Genomic DNA, 24,747 nt, shown 5'->3' with positions numbered 1-24,747 from the left:
CAAATACAATTATTGTAATAACTCAGGGTCCCTCTGTGGCTTTTAGTTTTTTTTTCCATGTCAATTTACTGATGGTTGTGCTGTGTCTTTTTTCTGTATGATTTCTACCTTTTATTGGTTTGTTTTTTGGAAGTGGGAGAAATATATGACACATGTGTCTATTAATTTGAAATTTTACTGCTCTTATTTTCCTCAAAACATGTTTGCCCAGTATTTTTCCTTAATTTTTCAATATAAAGTATTAAGTGATGGTGGTAACTGAAGCAGTAATTAGTACATGGGTGACTATATTGGGTCTCTCTCACCTGTGATAATTTTGAGCAAAGTAGTATATAAACAGTGTTTGGAAAACAATTCTGTCATTTTTATTTTGTAGTCTTTTGTCCTCTCTTCTATAATTAGGATTTTCTGGAGAAAGAAGAAATCTGTAAGGAAACATACTTTGAACTGCTAAAAAGTGAGAAGTTACTGTCAACCAGCTAGTAAGATTGATAATGAACAAGTTAATCTTGATCCTACTTTTGTTTCATCCTTTCCCTCTTCTTTTTTGAAATTCTTTGGGTTGTTAATGATAAATGACTTAGTTATAAAATATGGCCTTAGCATTTTCTCTGATTGTGTGTGATTTGTTCTATACTTATTTAGAAGTAAATGCAGCAAAATAGATTTGTTGTCTTCTGCATTTGTCAAATGTTTCTCTTAGGTTTTGATGTGTGTCAATAGATGGCATATTGCATCATTTATTTAGGGTGACAGTGTTAGCTCATCCAACAAACAGTTTTAGTTTGATAAACTCATCCATCCTCCCTTCCTTCCAACTCAACATCACTTCAGTGGGTTCTTGCTTTCCTGGATATTCTTGAAAAGTAAATGGTTAATGCAGAGCAAAAGATGTGTATTTTCATTTGGAAATCATAAATAGGGAAAGAAAATGTGTTTGGGACTGAAGAGGGCATAGGCCTTTGTATACCAGAGACTTCTCATCTCTCTGTGACCTCAGTTAAGTCAAGTGGTCTCCCTAGCCCTCAGTTTCCTTTCAGTAAAATGAAGGTGATGATTCCTAGTTCTCAGACTGTCTGATGCTGATCCACATGGTGGTTCCTGTTCTTAGCTTGTACCAGCAATTAATGAAGATTGCCAGGAATCCAAACACAAATTTTTTTTAAAGCTGATGGAGGGAATAAATACTCCCCTAATACAGTAAATCAATCATAACAGATAATGTTTGGGTCTCTGGGGGGAAACATTAAGGGTAGAAATGTTTTAATGAAGGGGAAGTGGTGGCTTGTAGCTGCTACAGGTCGATGGGATAATAAGATAGTACACAGACACTGCTAGGAACCAGGAGTTCTTCAAGTCCTCAGTGAGTGTATGGAAGCAACTCAGGTTTTCTGGTTCCAGTGGCATGGCCTCTACAGTTTCTTGGGAATTAATGTAGTATTAGTTATACTGGTACAATCAGTGGTAACACCGTTCATTCGTTCATTTACTTAACAAATATCTATGAAGCCCCCAGATACTTTTCTAGATGCTGGGCATGCAGTAGTGAATCAGACAGTGTCTTTGCTCTCATGGAGCTTGTAGTGGGGAAGAAGATAAAAGTATAATATAATGTTAGATATTGAGAGGTACTTTAATAATATAGCAGGCAGGTGAACGGAGGACTAGGCAGAGGGAAGAGTCAGTGTGAAAGCTTCAAGATGGGAACAGTAAGTGCTAGGCAGTGTGTCTAGAGCAAAATGAGCAAGGTGGAGACAAGGAGGAAGAGGTAGAGAGGTAAGCAGATAGGAAGCTAGACCCTGTGGGGACTCCAAGGCCAGGACCAAGGCAGGTGTCAAGGGACTTGCCCACATTCATGTTCTGAGGAGTCATTGTTAGGTGGTGAGTGAAATCAAAGACTTGTGATTCAGGTCAGCATCCTTTCCCTTGCAATGGCCCTAGTTCTCCTAAGGACCAAATTCTCCAGTAAGGTAGGCAATTACGGAGGTATATAAATTCTTTCAGACTACCAGGGAACCATTTAGGGCCTGAAAGAGTTTATGTACTTCCCAAGTCCCTAATTTAGTAGTTGGGACAGCCTTAGGTATGAGAAGTACAAATAAATGTTTTGGTATAACTGGTAACTAAAATTCACAGATAACATGGAGGCTTTAAAGAAATTCTTGGAAAACCTAAGGGTGATGCTTTCAAACACCTTCTCAGTTAATTGTTACATGTTTTTACACTGTAACTTTATAATGGTTATATACCTTAGAGTCAAATAAAACATCTCTATTTGATTGAATGTTGAAATTTCTTTAAAACTAGACTTTTAATTAAAAATTGTTTTTATTTACTAAGTGCCTACTATCCACCATTCACCACTAAGCACTCTGTATAAATTACTTTTACAATCCTTTAAAAATAATAGGTGATGATGTTAGACCCCAAGCTTACTGAGAACCGAGGCTCAGAGAGCATAGACAATTTTAGGCTGCCATGGCTGATAAAGGTTGGAGTTAGGATTCCATTCTGAGTCTCTAGCTCCAGAGGTGTTCCTCTTTCCATTTATATTTTCATGCAAAATTCCTCTTCAGTACTGAGCAAAGAAGATGGCTAGTCAGTAGACATGGGCATGATTTTATCTTTCACAAAAATTATTCAACAAAACCAGCATCAGTTACTATGGTTGTCACTGTGCCAAATCACTTTTTCTCTCTCCTGGGGAGCAGCCCAGGGAGTGGCAATGGGAAGGGCAAAGGAAGAGGTGCAGGAAGGTTCTAAGTTGGAAGTATTTGCTAGTGGAGAGGATCAGATGGCATTTCTGTGGTAATTGAGAGGTTGGAGAGCACTTTGGAAAGAATGAAGTGTTATAATACATAAAGTGTTACACAAGTGAGGTAATCCAGCATGGTATGGGGTGTACTGTTAGAGAGCTGCTGGTCCATCTTTAAGCCCACTTGCCAGGCAGGTCTGACACGTGGGTTAGACTTCTTTCGCTTAGCTTGGGAAGACAAAAGGACCTCTATGCTATTCCTCTGCTTGGCCATTGCCCTCCTGAAGAGGCTTTGATCCAGTCATTTTGTACATCAGTTTTTTCAGTTGTGAAATAAAGGGGTTAGAATTAATCATCTCTAGGGCCATTTTAGCCCTTTTAAAAAGGATGTGTAGAAGAGTATTTGCGATTATTTACCCATTATCTGACATTTGTTTTCTAGCAGTGTTTTAGCAAAGCAAAATAAAGTTAATGATTATGCTTAGGAAAAAAGAATTCACATCAAGATAACAATATTAATTTGTAAATCTTAGAAATCTTTCCTCCAACCAAGAAAATAGTAAAAATTAAACTTCTGTTAATGGAAACAGAAGGGAGTTTTTAAAGGCCCCTTCTTTCCAGAAAGTACTTATGTGCTAATGTTGTGTATCAGGGAAGGGTCAAATCCATTAAAACTCTTCCAAGTGGAACAAGTGACCTGAATTACTTGTTTACGTAAGTCAAACAGGAAAGTTCTTCTTCCTTTGAACTTAAATAATTCCAGGAAATGCAATAAAGAAGGCAAAGGAGAAAGAAAGCATTGAATAGACTGCTTTTCCAGTACAGCCTGTCTTGTTGGCAGTTTTCACAATTACATAAACTCTGGTAACACCTGTTAAAATTTATTTTTTATAATCATATTTTAAAAAACAATTCGTGTTCCAAGCTCTTGTTTTTCTTCCTCAAAATGAATTTTTTTTCCAGTTATGTGATTTGGAGATCTTCAGCTTTTGAATGTAGCCCATTAACTAGGAAGCTTTAGAAGAGTGTGAATGAAATAACTTTTAACATTTCACTTTTCATTTACCATCAGTCCGCTCTACATTGTTTAAAAATTTACCTTATTTTACACTAAATGATTTATTTATAATTTACTTTTTCTTTCCTTTCAAATGTCTTTCCAGGAAATGACCCATTCATGGCCTCCTCCTCTGACAGCAATACATACGCCTAGTACAGCTGAGCCATCCAAATTTCCTTTTCCCACAAAGGTAATCACGTAAAATTAGAGCCGACACTGCATTCATGTTTGTGGAAAGTCTCAGATGTTGCTGTGAGCCAGATTAGTATTGTCTTGTTGAAATCTTTGGAGATAAGGTTAAAATTGCAATTAATATACTTCTAAAGTACTTCGTAATACTTTAAAATACTCACCAGATTATGTTATCAGTGACATCTTACTTTTGTATAGGGCTTTATAGCTTATAAAAACACTTAGAACCTCCTAGTAAATTACCTCACTTAAGTACCCTACCTTAGGGATGGAAAAACTGAGATACAGCGAAATTAAGTGAAGTATGTTGTCTGATTTCTAGTCCAGAATTTAGATGTATACATAGCCATACATACGCATGTCCCGTATTTCAGTTCCTACACCTTCTTAAAGTTTAACACAATCACCAACACTAATGCTGGTTTTAGTAACTAGTGAATCAACTGCTGATTTGCATGTTTCTGTTACAGTATTTATGAACAATGTATGAATGCACTGCCATTTTCCTTTTTGGATTAGTATTTTTGGTTAACCATCACAATATAGAAATATCTTCAGGTTTGTGTTCTGTTCAGTGTGATATGCATGCATATTGTTATTCCTTTTCCTTATATTCTTTTGAAAAGAAGTTATGTTCACCCAAACCCTAATTTGTCACAAACCAGAAATTTTATTTATTTTCTGATGATAGCTTTAAAAATAAAAAGGTGATTCATTATTACTGATTTTAAAATAAAGCATTAAAATTTATAAAAATATTTTTGCTTAATACCAAGGAAAAATGAACTCTGGCAAAGAACAGAAACAATAAAAACTATTTTATGTAAATGCTAGACTTATCAATGAATGCACCCTGTGTTGAAATGCATTCCCAAAATATGAGATTGATGAATAGAGAAATGAAACATTTTCATTTAGTAAAATGTTAGCATAGAATTTACATGGTGGTGACTATAGGTATTCCCTGCACAATTATTTACATTTTTCTATATATTTGAAAAATTTATCTTTTCAATCCTCAAAGCTATCCAGTTTTGGCCCTTCAGTTTTAGAAACTTGAGTTTCAATAAATAAGTTTGTTTTTTTCTTTCTTTCTAGGATTCTCAGCACATCAGTTCTGCAATCCAAAACCAGAGTAAGTAAATATATGAAACTGATTACTGCATTGGAGAACAAAGGATAGTTTTTACTGTTTTACTATAAAACTATTAATAAAAGTCCCAACAGATGAGGGTTTCCTATATTGAAAAAATGGGAAGGGAGAACAAACCAACCTATTCTTTAGGTGGAATTTCAGATTGTTGCACAGATAATGAAAATGTTTTAGTAAAGTGCCTAACAAATTTAGTTTGATGTAACCTCAGAAATAGCAAATATCTTGGAATATGACTCTGAAAGCATCATAAATCAATAATTATAGTAATAGTAATTATTTTGTGAATTCTTGTATTTTCTTAAATAAAACTAAGGAATATTTATATGCAATACTGCCTCAGTTTCTCTAGCCCTGCTATATGTATTTCTCATGTAATTCCTTTCTGGTTTTGTGGACTGTAAATACTTAATCCCTCTAGGGGAAACAGAAACATGCCAACTGGAACCACTTTTTCTCTTCAACAGTAACCACTCAAGTTAATATATATATTTTTGCATCCTAACTATATGCAAGGCACTGTTTCAAACGTAATAAAAATAACTAGGATAGTTGCTATCACTTAGTTCTTGAAACTCTGGTAAGACACTTGCACAGGTGAAGATGACATGCAGCAGAAAATGTAGTAAGTACTGAAGTTATGAAGCGTTAGCCTTCCAAGCATGGGGAGAACAAAATGGTTTGTATGTATATGTATGTTGGGAGAGGGGAATTCATAGGTATTCCATATAAGTGACCCCCCACTTCATTCTGTTTCTTCCTTTATAGTTTTGTTTCTTCTCTTTTATTGTTTGATTGCAAGGATGTTGTAAGGAGAGGAGAAAAGAATAGAAAAACAAGAAACAGAATGATCTCCTCTTGAGCAAGGATGGGCCTGAGAACCAAATTTGCCCTGCAGCTAGTTTTTGCAAATAAAATTTTGTTTTGTTTTTAATTTTCAATTTTGAAGTACTTTCAAATTTACAGAAGTTATAATTCAGATCCCATACAGAGAACGCCACCTTATCTAGATCAACCAGTTTTAACATTTTGTGCCATGTTTGCCATGTCATTGTATCTCTCCGTCCATCTAGCTATCTATCCGTTTTCTGAATACCTGAGTATAGTTGTGTCTGTCATGCTCCTTGAATACATAATACTGCCTGTACATTTCCTGTGAAAAAAGGTGCTATTGTAACTGTCTTAAATGCAGTCATCCAGTTCAAGAAATTTAACATTGGTATAAAGCTTACAGTGTTTTTTCCAACTTTTTCATATATCCCAGTAATGTCCTTTTGATTCTTTTCTTCTCCCTTATTAGATTCTGTCCATGATTGTGTTTTAATTGTCATTGTGTTTTCAGTTACTCTTCCTTCTTCTCCTTTTTTTTTTTTTTTTTTAATTTTGGGAACGTGTGTATAGTATAAACTTTTCTTAACTACTTCCAAGAATATTTCAGTAAGTTTAATCACATTCACAAGGTTGTGGTACCCTCACCACCTTCCATTACTAAGACTTTCCCATGTCCCCTAACAGAGACCCTTCATCCATTCTCCCTGCCTCCCTACTTCCCCTACTGACCTGTGTTCTCTTTTTTTTTTCTTATGAATTCACATATTCTCTGATATTTTCTTTGTAGTTACCATGGGGCTTAAAGTTAACATCCTAAATCTACAATTATCTTGTTTGCTTTGATACCAATTTCACTTCAGTAGTATATACAAACTATGGCCCTGTACTTTTCTGTCCTCCCACCTTTATGTAGTTTTTGTCACAGATTACTTTTTTTTTAAGGAGGAACTGGGGATTGGACCCAGGACCTTGTACGTGAATGGCAAGCAGTCGCTCAACCACTGAGCTACATCCACTCCCCTCAGATTACATGTTTATGAATTATAAGTTCCAAACCACTGCATTCTCATTAGATTTTATGCATTTACCTTTTAGATCTTGTAGGAAATAAATGTGGAGTTACAAACCAAAATTGTAATAGTACTGACATTCATATTTACCTATGTCATTACCTTTACTGAAGATCTTTAGTTCTTTATGTGACTTCTATTGTATATTGTCCTTTCCTTTCAATTTGTAGAACCAGCTTTACCGTTTTTCGTAGGGCTGGTCCAGTGGAGATAAACTCCCTCCTTAAACTTTTGTAATCTTTCCCTCATTTTGAAAGATGTTTTTCGTGGATATAGAATTTTTAGTTAGTCTACCCCCACCCCAGCACTATATAATAGATGTCATCCACTGCCTTTTGCCTCCATGACTTTGAGAAATCAGCCCTTAATCTTATTGCGATTCCCTTGCAAATGACACATTTTCTCTATATATCTTTGGCATTTGATAGTTTGATTATAGTATGCCACAGTGTGGGTCTATTCGCTGTTGAATTTGTTTGGGTTTATCCTGTTTGAATTAATTCTGCATCTTGGATGTGTGTATTCATGTCTCTCATTAAATGTGGAAAGTTTTCTGCCATTATTTCTTTGAATATTCTCTCTGCTCCTTCTCTCTCTCTCTCTCCTTCTCACTCCACATTGAGTATGTTGGTACACTTGATGGTGGCGCACGGGTTCCTCAGACTGTGTTCACTTCTCTTTATTCTTTCTGCTGCTCAGAAAGGATGATTTCATTTGTCTTACCTTCCAGTTCACCGATTCTTTCTTCTGCCATTGATCCTCTATGGAATTTTTAATTTTTTTTTTCTGTGGTTTTCAGTTCTGTATGGTTACTTTTCATATTTTCGTTTTTGCTGTTGATATTCTTTATCTAGTTTTCCTGATGCCTTTTAGTTCTTTGTCCATGTTTTCCTTTAGCCTTTTGAGCATATTTAGGGCGATTTTTAAATAGTCTTTGTCAGGTGTGTCCCAGGTCTGGCCCTCCTTGTGATGGTTTCTAATGCTTTAATATTCTCCTTTAATGGGCTTTTGTTTCCTAGTTTTTTCAAATAACATTTATTGGAACACAGTTACACACCTTCATTTACTACTGTGCTACAATGTATAGCTCACAAAGCCTAAAATGTAAATATTGGACCTTTAGAAAAAGAAGATTACTCTAGAGATATGAATAAAATCTAGCAATGAACTCATGCCTAAATTTTCCCCAAATGCAGAGATATAAACCTGACACTATTGCCACCATGTTGTATAAGCAGCAAGATAAAGTTAGTTGAAATTAATGTGTGCTTAGGGAAATCTTTTTTCCCCCCAGCATTTTTGCAGCCAGTGTAAGGACAGATAAATAGTTAAGTGGCACAGGTCTGAAGATGGAGCACCAACTCAGATGTGAATAGGATTGCTGTGTGCCACCCTTACCTCTTGCTTCCCCTCCTTCTACTTGCTAGCACTGCCAATCATGCAGCTTTATCTCTCTCTCATTTGGGTTACTCATTGCTTGCATAATTGCTAACTCCTGGTCTAGGAAGAACCTTTACTCCATTAAACTGTTTAATTTTCCCTTTTGGCCAAATATAATTTAAGGTGAAACTGATAAAAACTTTCTTTTCCATGGAATAGTTTGGGCTGATTCTTCATTGCTCTGATGAGAAGCTGTCAGATGTTGATGCATCTCCCATAGGTCTTGGCTTACCAGCCTCTTATCCCATGGTCTTGTCTACTGCTGCCACTTAGTTTCTTGGTATTTTGGAGAACCTTGTTTGTTTTTGTGAGAATGCAGCCTTTGTAGTCTAAAGAAGAGAAGTTTAGTTGTATGTTGGGTGAGAAGGGGGTGGGATATGTGTGGATATAGTGAAGAATAGAGTATAATGTACTTCTCAAAGTGTGCCCAGCAAGTTAATTCTAATTTCTTTCTTGGTGATCTTATAGTATTGCTATATAGGTTTTGGATTCTTTAGAGAGGGGGGAATACAGGGATTATATTTGTATGCCCTAGTTTTTGTGCCCAAGTTTGCAAAAACATGGCTGCTTAAGTATAACCAGAACCTTTTAGAGCTTAGAGCCCAGTCCAGATGACTGTGTGGGAATCCCTGTGAATAGCTGGAAAAGTGACTTTAGCCTCTTTAATTTGTATCCTGGCTCTAGCTTTCTAGCTTAGTAGGAAGGGCAATAAAAATGTCATATAAGAGCTGCTGCCACCATGAGGATAAAATGATTAATTGCAAATATGCAAAGGTCTGTACAAGACATTGTGAGCAATATTGCTCACCCCTATATTTCCATTCCACTTGGAGTAGTTTCAAGTCCTCATTATCTCAGACCTAGACAAATACAGCAGCCTCTCAACTGGTTTGTTGGATCCACACTTAACATTTCCTTTTCTTCTCCTTTCCATTTTATACCAGGTAGTACTACCAGATTAACCTTCATGGTCATGTCCTGGTTTAGATCTAGCATCTCATTGTCCAACAAATAAAGTCATAAGTTCTCATCCTTGCTTTCAAAGCCCAGATTCTGCATCCCACTTTTACCTGTTTCAAATGTGTGGCAGTTCAACTCCTCCCATTTTCATATCTCTGCTCACTCTCTTCTGCCTGAAAACCTTCTTCACCCTGCTCTCTCTCCTTTCAGTAGTCATTCTACCAGAACCTCACCCATCCTTTGTGACCCAGCTTTTTGATTTTTCTCTAATTTGCTGCCTTTTGTCATTACCAATAGAGTGACAGTTCTCTAGAATCCTGGGACAGTTAATTTATGCGATCAATTTGTCTACTATTCACTACAACCCTAGCTAAAGACATTTGTGTTCCTCTTCAACTTTGAGTTCACTGAGGACAGGGTCAAATGCCTTGAACATGTTGGTATCTATCAGGCTTTTGAATAAATGAATGGGCGAGACATGAATAATGAAGGGGCAGAAGGAAGAGAGAGCATAGCCTGCCAAGTACTGAGGCTGTAAAAAGGGAGTGATGGCAGATCAGTGATGTGTAAAGTCATACCAGGTAGGGGTGAGAGTAGTCCCATCATAGTATTTCTATATGACTCTCCATCAGCTGACATCAGGAAAGTCTCAGTTACATGGGAAAGTTACTAGCAAAGTGATATGGCAAGTTTTAAGCAATGCTTTACGAAACAATTTTGGTCCATTAAGAGTTTTGTGAATCTAAGCATGCCTTCTCTCTAGAAGTGACATAAATTTTATTTTATAATGGTATTAGTGGAATTATACCAAGTGCAGTGTGTAGCAGTGTGATCAACAGAATTTAAATATACCATTTAGGTGAAAAAGGTATGGGGACTGAGCAGCAAAGAAGGGAGCTTATAACTAGCTATCTCATAAATACAGGGCATTGTGCTGATCTGATAATTTTTCCCTTTCCCATCCCACAGAACAATATGATACATCTTCAAAAACCCATCCTCAGCAGGGAACATCGTAAGTAAAATGCTTTGCTTATTAAAAGTTTATAATAAAACATTGTAATTCCCTAAGTCCATTACTGTTATTTATTTGTTTTTAAAAGTACAGTCATAAATTTCAAGAAATGATAGACATTTGGATTAAGTTCTTGTTGAAATATTAGGCACCATAGGACAGCTCCCCCCCCCCCCCCCAAAAAAAAAAAAAAAAGAAATCGAGCTGTTATTTCCGTATTAGTTTTGGAAAATAGAAGGCTTTAACTCTATCAATTCCAGTCTTACATAGCTTTAGATTTTGGAAATATATTCTGGGGTATGTGTGCAATTTAAGATTATCTACCACTTTTTTTGGCCTAGTTTCTCTAATAGAATTTGCTGTTGCCCGTCTGCATCTGCTCTTTATTAGGGCTGAGTCAGTCCAGTTATATTTTGGGTTTGGGGAACATGTTAGATTACGTATTAAAGATTTTGAAATCAGCATTTTAACCCAATTTGTCTTTTCTTGCTGGTATTAAACTAATATTTCTTTCAATTTCATGTAACTATTAGGTTGGTGCAAAAGGAATTGTGGTTTCGGACCATGAATTTTAAATCCTTATAAGTAGGCTCCAACACATCTTCATTAATAAAATAGGAACCATTACAATCAACACATTTTTGACAATGAGAAATAAGTTTGTTTATTCCTGTAGATTAAAAATCCATGCTTTAGGATTTGGCATACTCATATTGGAAAGCATTTTCTGCATCTGCTGGTTGTAGAAGTGTTTTCCCTGCAAAAAGGTGTCGAGATTCGTCAAGAAATGGTAGTCAGTTGATGAGAGGTCAGGTGAATGTGGTGGATGAGGCAAAACTTCGTCCTGTAAATCGTTCAACTTTTGGAGGGTTGTTTATGCAACGTGAGGTCAGGCATTGTCATGGAAAAGAATTGAACCCTTTTCTGTTTACCAAACCATTGCAGTTTTCAGTGCATTTTATCAATTTGCTGAGCATACTTCTCAGATGTAATGGTTTCACCCAGATTCAGAAAGCTGTAGTGGATCAGACTGGCAGCAGACCACCAAGCAGTGACCACGACCTTTTTTTCATGCATGTTTACCTTTGGGAAGTGCTTTGGAGCTGCTGCTTGGCCCAACCACTGAGCTGGTTGCCACCAGCTGTCATTTAAAATCCTCTTTTTGTTGCATGTCATAATCGGATTCAGAAATGGTTCACTGTTGTATAGAATAAGAGAAGACAACACTTCAAAATGAAGATTTTTAAAATTTCTAGTCAGCTCATGGGGCACCCACTTATGAATTTTTTCACCTTTCTAGTTTCTTCAAATGCCGAACCACTGTAGAGTGGTCGATGAGTTTTTCGGCAGCTTCCTGCGTAGTTGTAAGATGATGATCTCTCTCAATTGGTCCTTGTCTGAAGGAAAAAAAGGCCGCCTCACATTCCCTAAAAACCACTTCTATTAGGTTGGTGCAAAAGTAATCATGGTTTTGCATTGTTGAAATTTGTCGTTTAATATTGACATACTTTCTTAAATGTGGTTATGTTATAGATCATTTTAATGTGCATTTCTTGCTGTCTTTGCTAATGACTTATTACTTATCTAATATTTATTGTAGACTATGGAAATGATGTTAAGCAAAAAGCAAATTTGAGCAATTTTCTTATTTGAGTTCAAAATGGGTCATAAAGCAGCAGTTGACATACAACTTGCTACATCAACAATGCATTTGGCCAGGCAAAGAACTGCTAATGAACATACAGTGGTTCCAGAAGTTTTGCAAAGGAGATGAGTGCCTTGAAGATGAGGAGCACAGAGGCCACCAGACGTTGTATTTGTGCAGATCCTATATTGGATATTGCCAATACCTGGCATTGCTGGAATTGGATTTACTAGAATTAGGGAAGAGTTGAGAGCAGGGTCTATTAAAGGTGAGGAGAAGGAAGAGTAATATAGGAGAGAAAGTAATATTGGAAAAGAAAGATTGCCTGGACTTAGTGATTATGTTTGGGGTGGAGTTCGTGGTAAGTGCCCAATGAAATGAATCACTTTAATGAACTTAACTTATGATGGAAATTGGATGAAAGCAATGTCCCAGTTTAACTTGTATAGTGCAGTCATTGTTTCAGATTTAATATTGCAAATGTCTTCGTGTCTCAAGTTAATTTGATCTAGTGTCAACATTAAGGTTCTTTGACATGTAGTTGAAGTATTTGAGGGACACATAGAGTGCGGGGACATAGTCTAATATACTTTGAATGTCAGAAAAAAATGTTACAGGGTCCATTTGTACTTTGGTTTTAAAAATCAACTAGGTTTTTCTTTCCGAGTTACTTGTATTTAGGAATCTTAGAAAAGTGAAGTTGTATTTATGAAAGGAAAAAAGCTGGGACTAGTATTCATGAGCAGCCTGTATTAACTCTTATATTTATCACAGACTTTCATGGAGAATAGTGGGGATGGAAGAAGGGTGGAAGTGTGAGAGAGAGATATGCTGTGAACCCATTGCTTGTAATCTCTGAAGAAACCTAGTTATTTCTCAAATAATGAACTCCTGTAAAGCTCTACAGGTAACTGATTAGCTAGGTTGTTAGTGTTATTTGCCCCCAATTTCAGGGGGGAAATATTTGTTTAAGGGCACTTGGCTTTGGAATCCTCTTCTTTTCCAGGCTTTGATCTGTTCTCAGGGCAAAGTATAAAGTATTTCCTTTTTCTATAGTTATTATATGTTAGATAATTGTATCTCTTGCTATGCAACCAGATACAATTTAGTGGTGTAAGCAATTCAAAAGGGATAACGTGTTAATATTTTAAGAACTCTAAAGCAGTTTATATATATATAATTTTTGAGAGAGAGAATCTATTTAGTTTTATTGATGACAACTGAGGAAGATCTGTTCTATCATTTTATTGTAATATTAAATCTTCACATCAGGGTGTAATTGTCAGCTGAAATGTCCTAGAACAAACAGAACACAATTTTTTTTTAAATTGATTTTGTAAAAATATTACATTAAAAAAAAAAAATATGAGGTCCCATTCAACCCTACCACCCCCACCCCACTCCCCCCCCCCCCCCCAGCAACACTCACTCCCATCATCATGACACATCCATTGCACCTGGTAAGTACATCTCTGGGCATCTCTGCACCCCATGGTCAATGGTCCACATCAAGTCCCACACTCTCCCCCACTCCATCCAGTGGGCCCTGGGAGGACTCACAACGTCCGGTGATTGCCCCTGAAGCACCATCCAGGGCAACCCCAGGTCCCAAAGGCGCCCCCACATCTCATTTCCTCCTGCCACTCCCCACACCCCTCAGCCACCCTGTCCACTTTACCCACTCTAAAGCCACCTTTTCTCTGTGGACCTTGGATTGGCTGTGTCCGTTGCACCTCCCTGTCAAGAGGAGGCTCAGATTCCACATGGATACTGGATGCAATCCCCCTGCTCTCAGTTGTAGGCACTCTAGGCTCCATGGTGTGGCGGCCGTCCTTCTTCAACTCCATCTTAGCTGAGTGAGGTGAGTCCAATAAATCAGATTGTAGGAGCTGGAGTCTGCCGAGGCTCAGGGCCCAGCCATCACACTGTCAGTCCAGAGATTCAAATTCCCTAAATATATCTTAAACCCCAACACCAACTGCAATTTCAGTAAATTACTGTAATTATAATTACAGTAAAGTAGCATGAAAGTCTTATGAAAAGAGATCCCATCTGAGTCCAGTTTTATCATGCAGAAACACCAGCTCCAAAGAAGGGCCATCTGACATGGCAGTGAACCCCATCTGCCATGACCATAGAACCCGTGGGTCTCTTTAGCCCTCCAAGGAACCAGTACCTGGGGATTGTATCTACTTTATCTGTCTTTTAGACTCTGCTCAGTTGTGCATAAGGGCAATCCTTCTGACAGCCTCCAGACTCTTTTTTAGAGACTCGTAGCCATATAAACTCATTTCTCCTTTCCATTTCCCCCTTACATTAGGTCAAACAGCATTTTAAAGTCATGTTATTATATGTAGACAGGGATATTCTGCTGATCCGCATCGAACCTTCAATTCAAGGTCATTTTCCAGGTGCATCATCAGTTGGTAGTTCATAGTGATCTCTCGGTGCCAGGGAGGCTCATCCCCGGGTGTCATGTCCCACGCTGGGGGGAAGGCATTGCATTTACACGCTGAGTTTGGCTTCGAGACTGGCCACATTTGAGTAACATGAAGGCTGTCAGGAGGAAATTCCCAGGCACAGTGCTGCTCTAGGCCTTGTTTTCATTTCAGGCATATAGGCTCACAAGCATAGTCATTAGTATCAGGGGCTCACTGTTGGAACCTCATTCCTTCCCAGTCCTTGCCGCTGCACCTGGGGGACTGCCGCTTCTCCCCTAGGGACCACGACAGAGTACTCCCGACCAGGCACCCAGTACCTGTAGTTTTTAATTGTTTCCACTATGAGTATATCCAAACATTACCATGCACCCTGGACATATGCCCTGTATAGCTCCCTGTCAGCCATATATCACCTGTCAATAGTATTCTATACCAGTATTCCTCTGCTGCCATTGTTGAACCACTCTGTGATCCAGAACTTCCTGAAAATTGAAGCCCAATATAATGTCAGGATCCCTTACTAGCAAAATGGCATATAGCAATGGGTTTAAAGGTTAGATATAGAATACATGTTGACTTGGAAAAATTTCTACATCCTATCCTTTTTTTTTTTTTTCCTTAATTATTGAACTTCTCTTCACAAGAGCCCTAGACCACAGCAATTCATATATACAATATACAGCACTCCCACACATCCACCACAAAACCTTTTCCCTTCCACAGGGATATTCTTACAACCTTTTCACATTATATTTACTTAAAGTGATGTACAGAGTCTGAGACAATAGCTTTCAAACAAGGTGACATCTGTGCTTACGTTGTGGTGCATACTTTAGGACACACAGTTTTCTAAATTTTTAGTTATCCTATGTTTTACATTATGGTTTACATTATCAGTCTGTCGTCCCCTATATGTTTATGGTGTAATATTACATGTTTTATATTCATCCTCGTGTACTCTCGCGAAACTCCTCTCTTACCCCACATTAACCTTGGTTCCACACATTTAACATCCATTTTCCCCTCCCCTTGTTGCCCACAGTGACAGCCAACCTCCGTTTCCCGAGGAGCCACGTCCAGAGATACTTGCAACAGTGTTCAGGGCCTAACTTGCTCAACTGCCCCAATGCCCTGGGAGCCACCCTTTCTCTCGAGAGATACAGTTCCCTCTATTTGATGGCATTAGTCCTCCCCAGGATGTGGGTCCACCCCCACTCTCACTACTTGGATCTCTACCCAGTGGTACCACCCACTCTGGCAAAATGAGCATTCAGACATTCCCCAGGAGCCCGTCCCGCATCAGACCATCCCCTCCCAGCATCCTAAACAGATAACCCTCTTAATTATATTTTGATACGATTTTCTCAGCATTTTACTCTCAACCAACACCTGACACTCTCCTATGTTCGTATGCTACCCCTCCCTCCCCCCACTTTTAGGGCAATATTACCCATCCGCCCAGCCCCAGCCCCCCTCAAACCCGCAAAGCCTAACCCAAAGGCAACCCCTTGCCCCCATTTTATCTCTTCTTTGTGTTCAAGACACATTAAACCAATATTTAGAAAATACTGGAATCCACAAGCATTGAATGTGTAGCTTCCAAAGGCTGCTGTAAAACAGTACCACAAACAGTGGCTTGGAACAGCGGAAATATATTCCCTCTGTATTTACAAAGGTTAGAAGTTTGAAATCAAAGTGTCAGCAGGGTCTTGCTTCCTCTAAAGTCCATAGGAAACAATCGCCTCCATGCTCTTTCACTGGCTTGCCTGTAGCCCATGGCATTCTCAGTCTCATTTGTCATGTCATGTTCTTCTTTCTTTGTTCACATTTCTTCTTTTAAAGATACTAGTCATCTTGGATTAAGGGTCCTCCCTGTTCCAATTTGACTTCATTTGAATTTGTCTGATTCCATCTGTAATGGCTCTATTTCCAAATAAGGTCGCATGTGAGGGAATGGGGATTAGGATTTAAGCATATCTTTTAGGGAGGATACAGATCAATCCATAGTGTAGGATCACCTTCTTTCCTCATCTGCATTGATAAAGTACCCTGACTAACTCATGTTAGACTTAGACTTTTGAAATAGTGGATTTCACTCTTCGACCTAGTGTAGGCTCCAGCTCTAGTGGACAATATTCTTTGATCTCCTGGAAGACAATAGTAGGCTTAATACGGTTGTTCCTACAGGTTCATGCTGGAAACATCATCCCAGTGAAGCTTAGATGCTTACATGAATGATAGTGTTGTGGCTTGAAAATACTTTGTAAGTTCCCCTTTAGGATAATATTATGTTAGCATATTTGGTCTGAGGCAAAAGGTCACATAAAATGGACAATAAGAATAAATTTATCAAGTACCTGTTACATAATAGGTGGTAGGTAAATGAGTTTCAGTGTATTTTCTGCAAAAAAAAAAAATCATTCTCATCATTCTTTGTCATGTTTTTGACCTCTGGGCTTAGTTCCAAGTGACTTGGAAATCTTTCCCTAAAAATTTTCTCCATTCATCTATTCATTGTATAATTATTAAGCATGTACTTATGTGCCTGGTGCTGTTTTAGGTACCTGGGGGAACAGTGGTCCAGGAGCCTTAAAGTCCCTGCTTCCACATATTGTAATTAAATGTGAGTGACATATAATGCATATTTTAAAACTTTACCTAGTAAGATAATTTCAGACAGTGATAAATATTATGAAGAAAATAAAACAAGTTGGTGTGGTAACAGGTTTGAGGAGCTAGGTTTTTTTGGGATGTTGATACTTCAGAGAAGGGAGGTCAGGAAAGGATTTTTCGAAACGAACACTTGCTCCTTTTAAAGGGGCTTGATAGATTAGGCCGCAGGCTCTCAAGGCATTTGAAAACATCAGAATAATTCCTTCAGAAGTGAATTCATTAAAGTAGTTCATATGCATATGCAAATCTAGGTTTGAGGGAGCCCTTAAGGTTCTATTTAATGCTCATATTTAGTCATAACTCCCAATTTACTACAATAAGTAACCCTCGAGTAACTTAATTTAAACGTGGATTGAAAGATCAAATAAGAAACAATATTTTAATTTCAATCCTTAATTTTAATTTGAACCCTTAAGGCTAATACTAGCCTTAAGGGCAGTTTGTACGTTCTACTCACTCTGGGATGCTGTGGTGGTAGTAAGCCAAGAAAGTCTTTTCCTCTAACTTGCCGAGACCTCCATAATCTACATGGCCTTCCATGATCTACCTTTCTACTCTACCACTCTTCCTTGCCCCATACACAAGTCCGCGTTCCCCCTGGTCACAGGGGTCTCCTTGCGGATGTGACTGCATTACCCCCTTTGCCAGCATTGTGCACCCCTCCTTGCTTTCACATTTCTCCTCAGTGTAGTCATCCCCAACTTCCCTACAATGAAAACGAGTAACCCACACCCATCCCATGCCCTATTACCCTTTTCCCCCATCACAGCACTGATTACCTACTAAGAAAGTGTGTTTTCATTATCTTACTCTAGAATGCAAGTGCCCCAAGAGCAGGGGATCTTTGTCTGCTTAGAGCTGTATCCATTGGGTCTGAAATAGTGCCTGCCACTTGTAGGTGCTCAGCATAAATGGGAAGGGCAGTGTTGTACACACAAACTTGATTGAATACCTACAGCCAATATTAGATTCACAGTGATTAATAATTTTTCTAGATTGTCTAGATTGTCTAGTGTGTCACTCTTGCACTAGTACATTATCCCTCATATTTAATCTTATTTGTTAAACTCTGAGTGAGAATTTTCCCTACTCATACTCTTGTGGTCTTTCTCATTTCATTACTTGACCTCAGATAGTCTTTACCTCATCCATGGAGTTTAAATAGTCTTTTATGCCTCTGCCAGCAGTTTTTTCCTTATCAACTCTGAAGCTCTTTTGCTACAGTAAATTATGTAGTAAGTCAGTTTCCCCTCTATCTTATTAACTCATACTCTCCTATAAATGTCTCTGTGAATTTGAATTCTGCCTTTCAACTACCACCACCATTTGGAGAGTTCCCATTTATAGGTTGTATCACAGCTGCTTAAGATCTGGCTTTTTCACTTTTTCATTTATAGTATGTGGAGCCTTCTTCATAACTGGTAACCCATCAAATCCTGCATTTGCAATCCTCATTTCCGCCAGTGATTATCAAAAAAAGCAATCAGAGCTGGATTGAATTTTAAATTTGGGGAATTGTGAATCTACTTTGGAGCCCAACCTCTCTCTCCTTTTCTGTACTTCATCGCCCATTACATTTTCAAGTTTGTGGCATTGTGAAAGTTTATGCATTCTTTCACGCTTATAGAGGTTTCTGAAAAGTGTTATTTTTCTTTCTGTTTTAAGCACCCCTAATGCCATGGATTATGATGTATTAGTTACCAACAACTTCTGTCAACTTGCCTTCATTGCTCTTTCCCAAATATAAAACGTATGGACTGATAATAGAAAACTTTAAGCCAAGAAATAAGTTTATTTACATGTTTCAATTCTGAATTGAGATGTTACAGAATATTGGCAGTGAAAGCTTTAAGCAAGACCAGTACTAAAGAATGAACACAAAAGAAAGGCTTGTCTTATGATTTCTCATGCAGACTGACTCACTGAAGTATACCTGCCAGAACCTGTACACGGCTCTCTAACTTTGCTAGAATGTTTGCCTGAAGAATGCATTTGAACAAAGGGTTTTGAGGATTGTTTTTAACCTTTACTTGAAAATGTTAAATGTGGTTAAATCTACATAGTAGTTGAAAGAGTTGTTTTTGTTTTTTTTTAACTAAGCATTTGGCTTCTTTTCAAACAGTGCCAATATAGGCCATATGGAGTCAAAGGCTTTGAAATAACTGCTTTGCCTTGGAATTTGGAAATGAAATTAGTTACTTGTTCAGTTTAGAAAGTACATAATATTATTTAAAGTTAATTTATTTTCATAAGAGGCAAATAGTATTTTCATTTTATTCCAACAGCATAGTTATTTTTAAAGTTTTTTAAAATCAAGGTCTTTTTCTGGGTGGGTTTTGGAATTGAATTCCATCAGATAGCTTTTCTAACCATTGTGCAATATGTTGATGGGGATGAGGAGAGCTGATGGAATTGATTTTGTACCTCAGCTCCAGCCTAACTTTAGGCAAGTCAGGAGGCCATTCTGAGCTTGTTTCTTGTCTTTGCAATGTGAGGGGATAGTCGTGGCCACATCACAGGGTTGTTATGAGAATTGCAGGCAATGCCTATAAAATCCTGTTCACGTAGTGGACACTGGTATGTCATACTGTTTCTCATTCAAGAGAGGGCACTAGTCATTAGCCTGCCAAGTTCAAGACATAGGGAATAGGAAGGCGAAATGACTTGATCTTATTCCAGAGAAACTCACAGTTGTGTACGAGGAGGTATATCCCTTGAACTTTCTCTTCTGTTACTGTTATGAACAGGACTGAGTTTAAGATATTTAACTGAATTGGTGCAAAGGTGCTCACTGTGGTGTGCTGTAATTAATCTCCTTACTCTTCATAGTCTAGGACCAGTTCTCCATTTAGGACCAGTTCTCCATTTGTATGTGCATGGCCTCAAATATAATTTGTGGGACAAGCAAGGGACTTTAGCAACTGATTCCTCTAAAATTCTCTCTTATTTTTGAAAATAAAAGTCTTTGCCATCTGGCTATAGTTTCCCAACTATATAGATTCTCTTCTTTTTTTAAAAAAACCACAGTGACATTCATGATTAATTTTTTTTTTGTATTAGCAAAACTTAGCTGTGGTTTGTAAGTAATCTTTTTTCTTACTTTAGAAAATACTCCCCCCTTTAATGCATGCTGGCTTATGTTGAGCCACTGACCTCTGACAGTGTAATAATAATCCACAATTTCTTGAAGATTCTGTGGTTACTGTTGGCTGAGTTGGCAGACACTGATCATACACCTATCTCTGCTGATTCACATGTGAGATTTGTTTATTCTTTACCAAATAAAGTATACCTACAAATTTTGATTAAATATAAAGTACCTAGTACATCCTAAATAAGGGGTGGGTGTTGTTTGTCCTTTTTCACAATGGTTTTATCATTTCTTTTTGAGAGAGTGTTTGGAGACATCTTTAGCCATCTCCCTTCAGAGACCACTGTCCCTTAACTCTTTAGGCTGCCCTGAACAGGTTTTGTACCTGTAGGCTTGTTTTGTTATTTTCTGTGTAACGCTCTGAAGGGGATATTTTCAGAAGATGGCACCTTTTATTCTCTGATAACAAGTGAATCCAGAAGTCAGAACTTTCTTTTAGGTGCTTTCTGACTTATTTTAGGGAAATATTTTAATGAAACTTTATTTTCATATAAATAAACCAAACTTTATTTGGTAACTAGGCAAACAAGTTTACAGGACTTTTAGTTCTTTACAACAGGAAGTGTGGTTGCATTAATATAATCATTGATATTATGGGAAATTAAGGCACATCGGTTTTATACAAAATGAACCCAGTGACTGAGAAACAAAATGGTCCATTTACCATGGTTTTGTTGGTGGTGGTTAATATTGAATATACTTTGCCAGATTTTTTTGCTTGGTTGTATTAGGACTTACATTTCTGGTTTACTATGCTTTACATTTGTTTGTGTGCCAAGCCACCATTTATGAGTAAACCTGTTAAGTGACTTTTTCTTTACACTATTATGATTGCTAACTGCCAAGTCCTCCTTCTGAAGGCTGTACTCTCTAGCCTTGGTAAAATATGAAATTAGTTTCCATTAGGTAAATATTGAGCAAGATCTACACTTACAAGTAGCTAACAGTTTTCATTTTATTTAGAAACTTATCATGGATATTTTTAGTATACTTCTTGGTTGCAGTAGTTCCTTGGCAGAATTACCACATTGCATGTAGGCGGTTGGTTACCAAAGAGCCAAGCTTTATTGCAATTTATTTTCATTAGAAAATGTAGTGATTTCTACTGAGGTTTCCCAAAATAACCATGCCAGTTCTAATTCAGTGGCAATAGTGGGTTTGAGGTAAAACTTGCTGGTCAGATTATCAAATTATTGATTATGTTTAGAAATGCTGAAGGATTTTAACCTTTAATATAAGTTGGTCTTTGAAGCATTAATAATATTGAAGTATTTTTTTTTCATTCATTTCTCAAATAGTCCTCATTAAATTTTAAGGGGAATGGGAGAGAACAATTAGTGATTCATTAATTTGATATTTAGGTTATCTCCATGGGAGAAGGTTAAGGGAGGGGGGCCATTGTTAAGATTTGAGTAGATGTGTACAGTTTAGAACATGTTTGCTTTTATTCCTATGTCATCATTAGGCTAGAATGCCTGACGATAAGTATCAACATAAGTTAGAGTTGGAGAACTTTTTTTTTCCCTACCAGAATGATTGATAAAGATGCTTTCTAGACAACAGTATCATTTGTATTACTATCTTTCCCATTAATTAGTGTTCAAGCAGACAGCCGATAATTTTTGCGTGTTGCTGTATGGAGCTTAGTATTAATAATGTCCTTTGGACACAAATGTAAAATAACAATTCTGTCTGATTGACACTTGTCTTGATAGCTTCATACATCATCTTATTTTTTTAATTCTTACCTCATACATTTTATGTACCGGTCACTGTTCTAATCACTTTACAAGTACTCATTCAATATTAACTCATTTAATAATCATTTATCTAGTTAAGTTAGAGCTATAGGAGAAAATAATTTGTGTGTATTTTTTTTCTTTTGTTGTGGCCATTGTCACAGGGATGGCAACAACCCCCTGTTTTATGGTAGTTCTACTTTTAATGTTCAGAACATGTGAAAAATTGAGCATTGGGATGTAAGGAGCTCAGACCAAATTGATTTGTGTGTTATAATTGTAAAATTTACACCTCCAGGAACACAAAGCATTCGAGGAATAAGTAACATTTATACCCCTACCATCCCTCTTGTTCGTTAAGCAGATTTTCTATTTATGTGTTAAAGGAAGTTTAAGGAAACTGTGTGAGAAATTACTTTAAATTTTACAATGTCCCCCACCCTACTCATTTCAGAACGCTTGAAGCTGATCTTCAGCTCAGTGACAGTGAGGACAGTGACAACGAGCAAGTAAGTTTTGTATACCCATAATGCTAGAAATCTTTTTCAGTCAATCTGGCATCACTGAGCTGCTTATCCTAACCTATTTTTTTCTGTTGTTCTTTTTTCTGATCCGTTTCCCTTATTATGAATGCCTAGGCCCCAGAGAAGCCTTCTTCCTCACCTGCACCTCCAAGGTACTGTGCATGGATTTTATCCCATCTCTCTAAAGCTGGGGCATTTTTTTCTTGCAAGGGTGAAAAATAAGGCTTTATTTAGCACTTGTATAGTTTCATCATGATGAAGGAGATGGGAAATCACAGGTAAAGGGAGATACCTGTTTAATACTTTGGAAGCTGAAATCAGTTGTAGAAAGGTTGTTAACTCTATAAAAGGGTAAGATTTCCTCCACTCACCTTTTTCCTCAGTGATGAATCCTGCAGGGTTTAATGTTTTTGAGAGTTTAAAAATAAGTATAAAATAATTTTTATCATTGATATGGTGTAACCAATATTTGTAAAGTTAGATTGAAGAGTCCAGTGTTTCTACAAAGGTGACAGATGGACTGTTTCCAAAAATTGTAAAGCCATATTATTTTTTGAATAATAATTGTGTTCCATGGTATCTGTTTTCTTAGTTAAGTGAATTTAACTAAGCTGCCTTAAAAAATGACCAGCACCTTTTAATGTCATAGAAAATGTCACTGTTTTCACTTTGAAAACAGCCATACTTTCAAAATTCTGATGGGTCATTTTGCAAGTGGTAATTATTTAAACTACTCTAATCATATTCCTCTGATACTGACAATGATTTGCTGTGCTAAATACCTGCATGAACAAGGAGTTAAGTTGTGCTATTAGCTATTTTACTCCCTTGAGATGTGGACATCCTTTCAGAAACAAGATCAGCAATAAAAACTTGCCTGTCATACAGATGATGTGACAGATAATGTGAAGGAAAACCATGTAATCATGTGACTAGTCCTTCAGGCTTGATTCTTTATTTGTTTTTCATTTTATTCAGTAATTTCTGGTGGGTTATAACAACTCAAAAAATATGACAAAGTAACTTAGCTTAAAAGTATGGGAGGGGAGTAGATGTGGCTCAAGTGGTTGAACTCCTGCTTCCCACATAGGAGGTCCCATATTTGGTCCCTGGTGCCTCACAAAAAAGCAAACAAAAAACCGACTCATGGGAAACCTATGTGGCTCAGTAATTCACTGGCTTCCTATACACGAGGTCTGAGGTTCAGTCCCCAGCCCTAGTACCTCAATAAAAAGGGGGAGGGGAGAAAATAGTAAAAAACAAAATAGGGACAAATTAGAGGCAAGAATAACATTGCAAGTATATACCATTCTGATCATCAGTGGCTTTAAGCTTCTCAGTTGCCAGTGGATAAAGAGTCATTTACTTGATGCAGCATCCTATAAAGAAATTATGTAGTGATATAGTTCTTGTTTTTGTTTAAAAATTACTTCAACTTGTAGTTTAAATTTATTGTTTTCAAAAGTATTTTAGGTACATTTGTAGGCTTTCAAGATTATAGTTAATGATTTTACCACTTTGATAGTATCTAGTGGAAGATTTAAAAATTTCATATGCTTCAGAATACTCTTTGTTTAGCAGTGTGATCAATATGTGTTTTCTCTCTGGCCTGCAGTTATTGCCCTGTTCTTAACTCATGTAGCAGTTAATCTCTACTTTAGCTGATATCTGGGGATGGGCCTGAGCTTTTTCATCATGCGGAAGAGCCCATTTATGATTCTGCCAAATAAATGTGAATGCCTTGCCTTTGAGCTCACCTTTCAGAGGATCACTTATTTATATTCAGTGATCTTTGGCTACCATTCAGTTCTCACATAGAGAACATAGAATTCAAACTATTGGCGTTTCCTTTATATATTCATATACTTTTGATTATAAAGCAGGGGTCAGACAACTCTTTTTTTTTTTTTTTTTAAGGACCAGATAGTAAATATTTTAGCATTTGTGGGCCAGCCATATTGTCCCTGTTGCAGTTATTTAACTCTGTTGTTAACTCAGAAGCAGACATAAATGTTAAATAGGTGTGAGGAAGCAGATGTAGTTCAGTGAGTGGTTGAGCGCCTGCTTTGCATGTCTGGTCCTGGCTTCAAACCCTGGT

General features: G+C 37.3%; 1 protein-coding gene across 4 annotated transcripts in view; it reads left to right on the top strand.

The window, feature by feature from the left end:
* Positions 1–24,747, top strand: part of AFF1 (ALF transcription elongation factor 1) — a 216,813-nt gene that overhangs the window by 160,492 nt on the left and 31,574 nt on the right. For all 4 annotated transcript variants that reach the window (XM_058295846.2, XM_058295849.2, XM_058295855.2 and 1 more), the window contains 5 exons: positions 3,919–4,005; positions 5,106–5,142; positions 10,431–10,476; positions 22,580–22,634; positions 22,764–22,801. In XM_058295846.2, coding sequence (XP_058151829.1) covers positions 3,919–4,005; positions 5,106–5,142; positions 10,431–10,476; positions 22,580–22,634; positions 22,764–22,801 — 263 coding nt within the window. The remainder of the gene's footprint in view (positions 1–3,918; positions 4,006–5,105; positions 5,143–10,430; positions 10,477–22,579; positions 22,635–22,763; positions 22,802–24,747) is intronic.

Source organism: Dasypus novemcinctus, chromosome 1, assembly GCF_030445035.2.
Source record: "Dasypus novemcinctus isolate mDasNov1 chromosome 1, mDasNov1.1.hap2, whole genome shotgun sequence".
NCBI classification, from domain to species: Eukaryota; Metazoa; Chordata; class Mammalia; order Cingulata; family Dasypodidae; genus Dasypus; species Dasypus novemcinctus.
The sequence above is the reverse complement of the archived record's forward strand: the minus strand, read 5'-3'. Positions and strand labels throughout refer to the sequence as shown.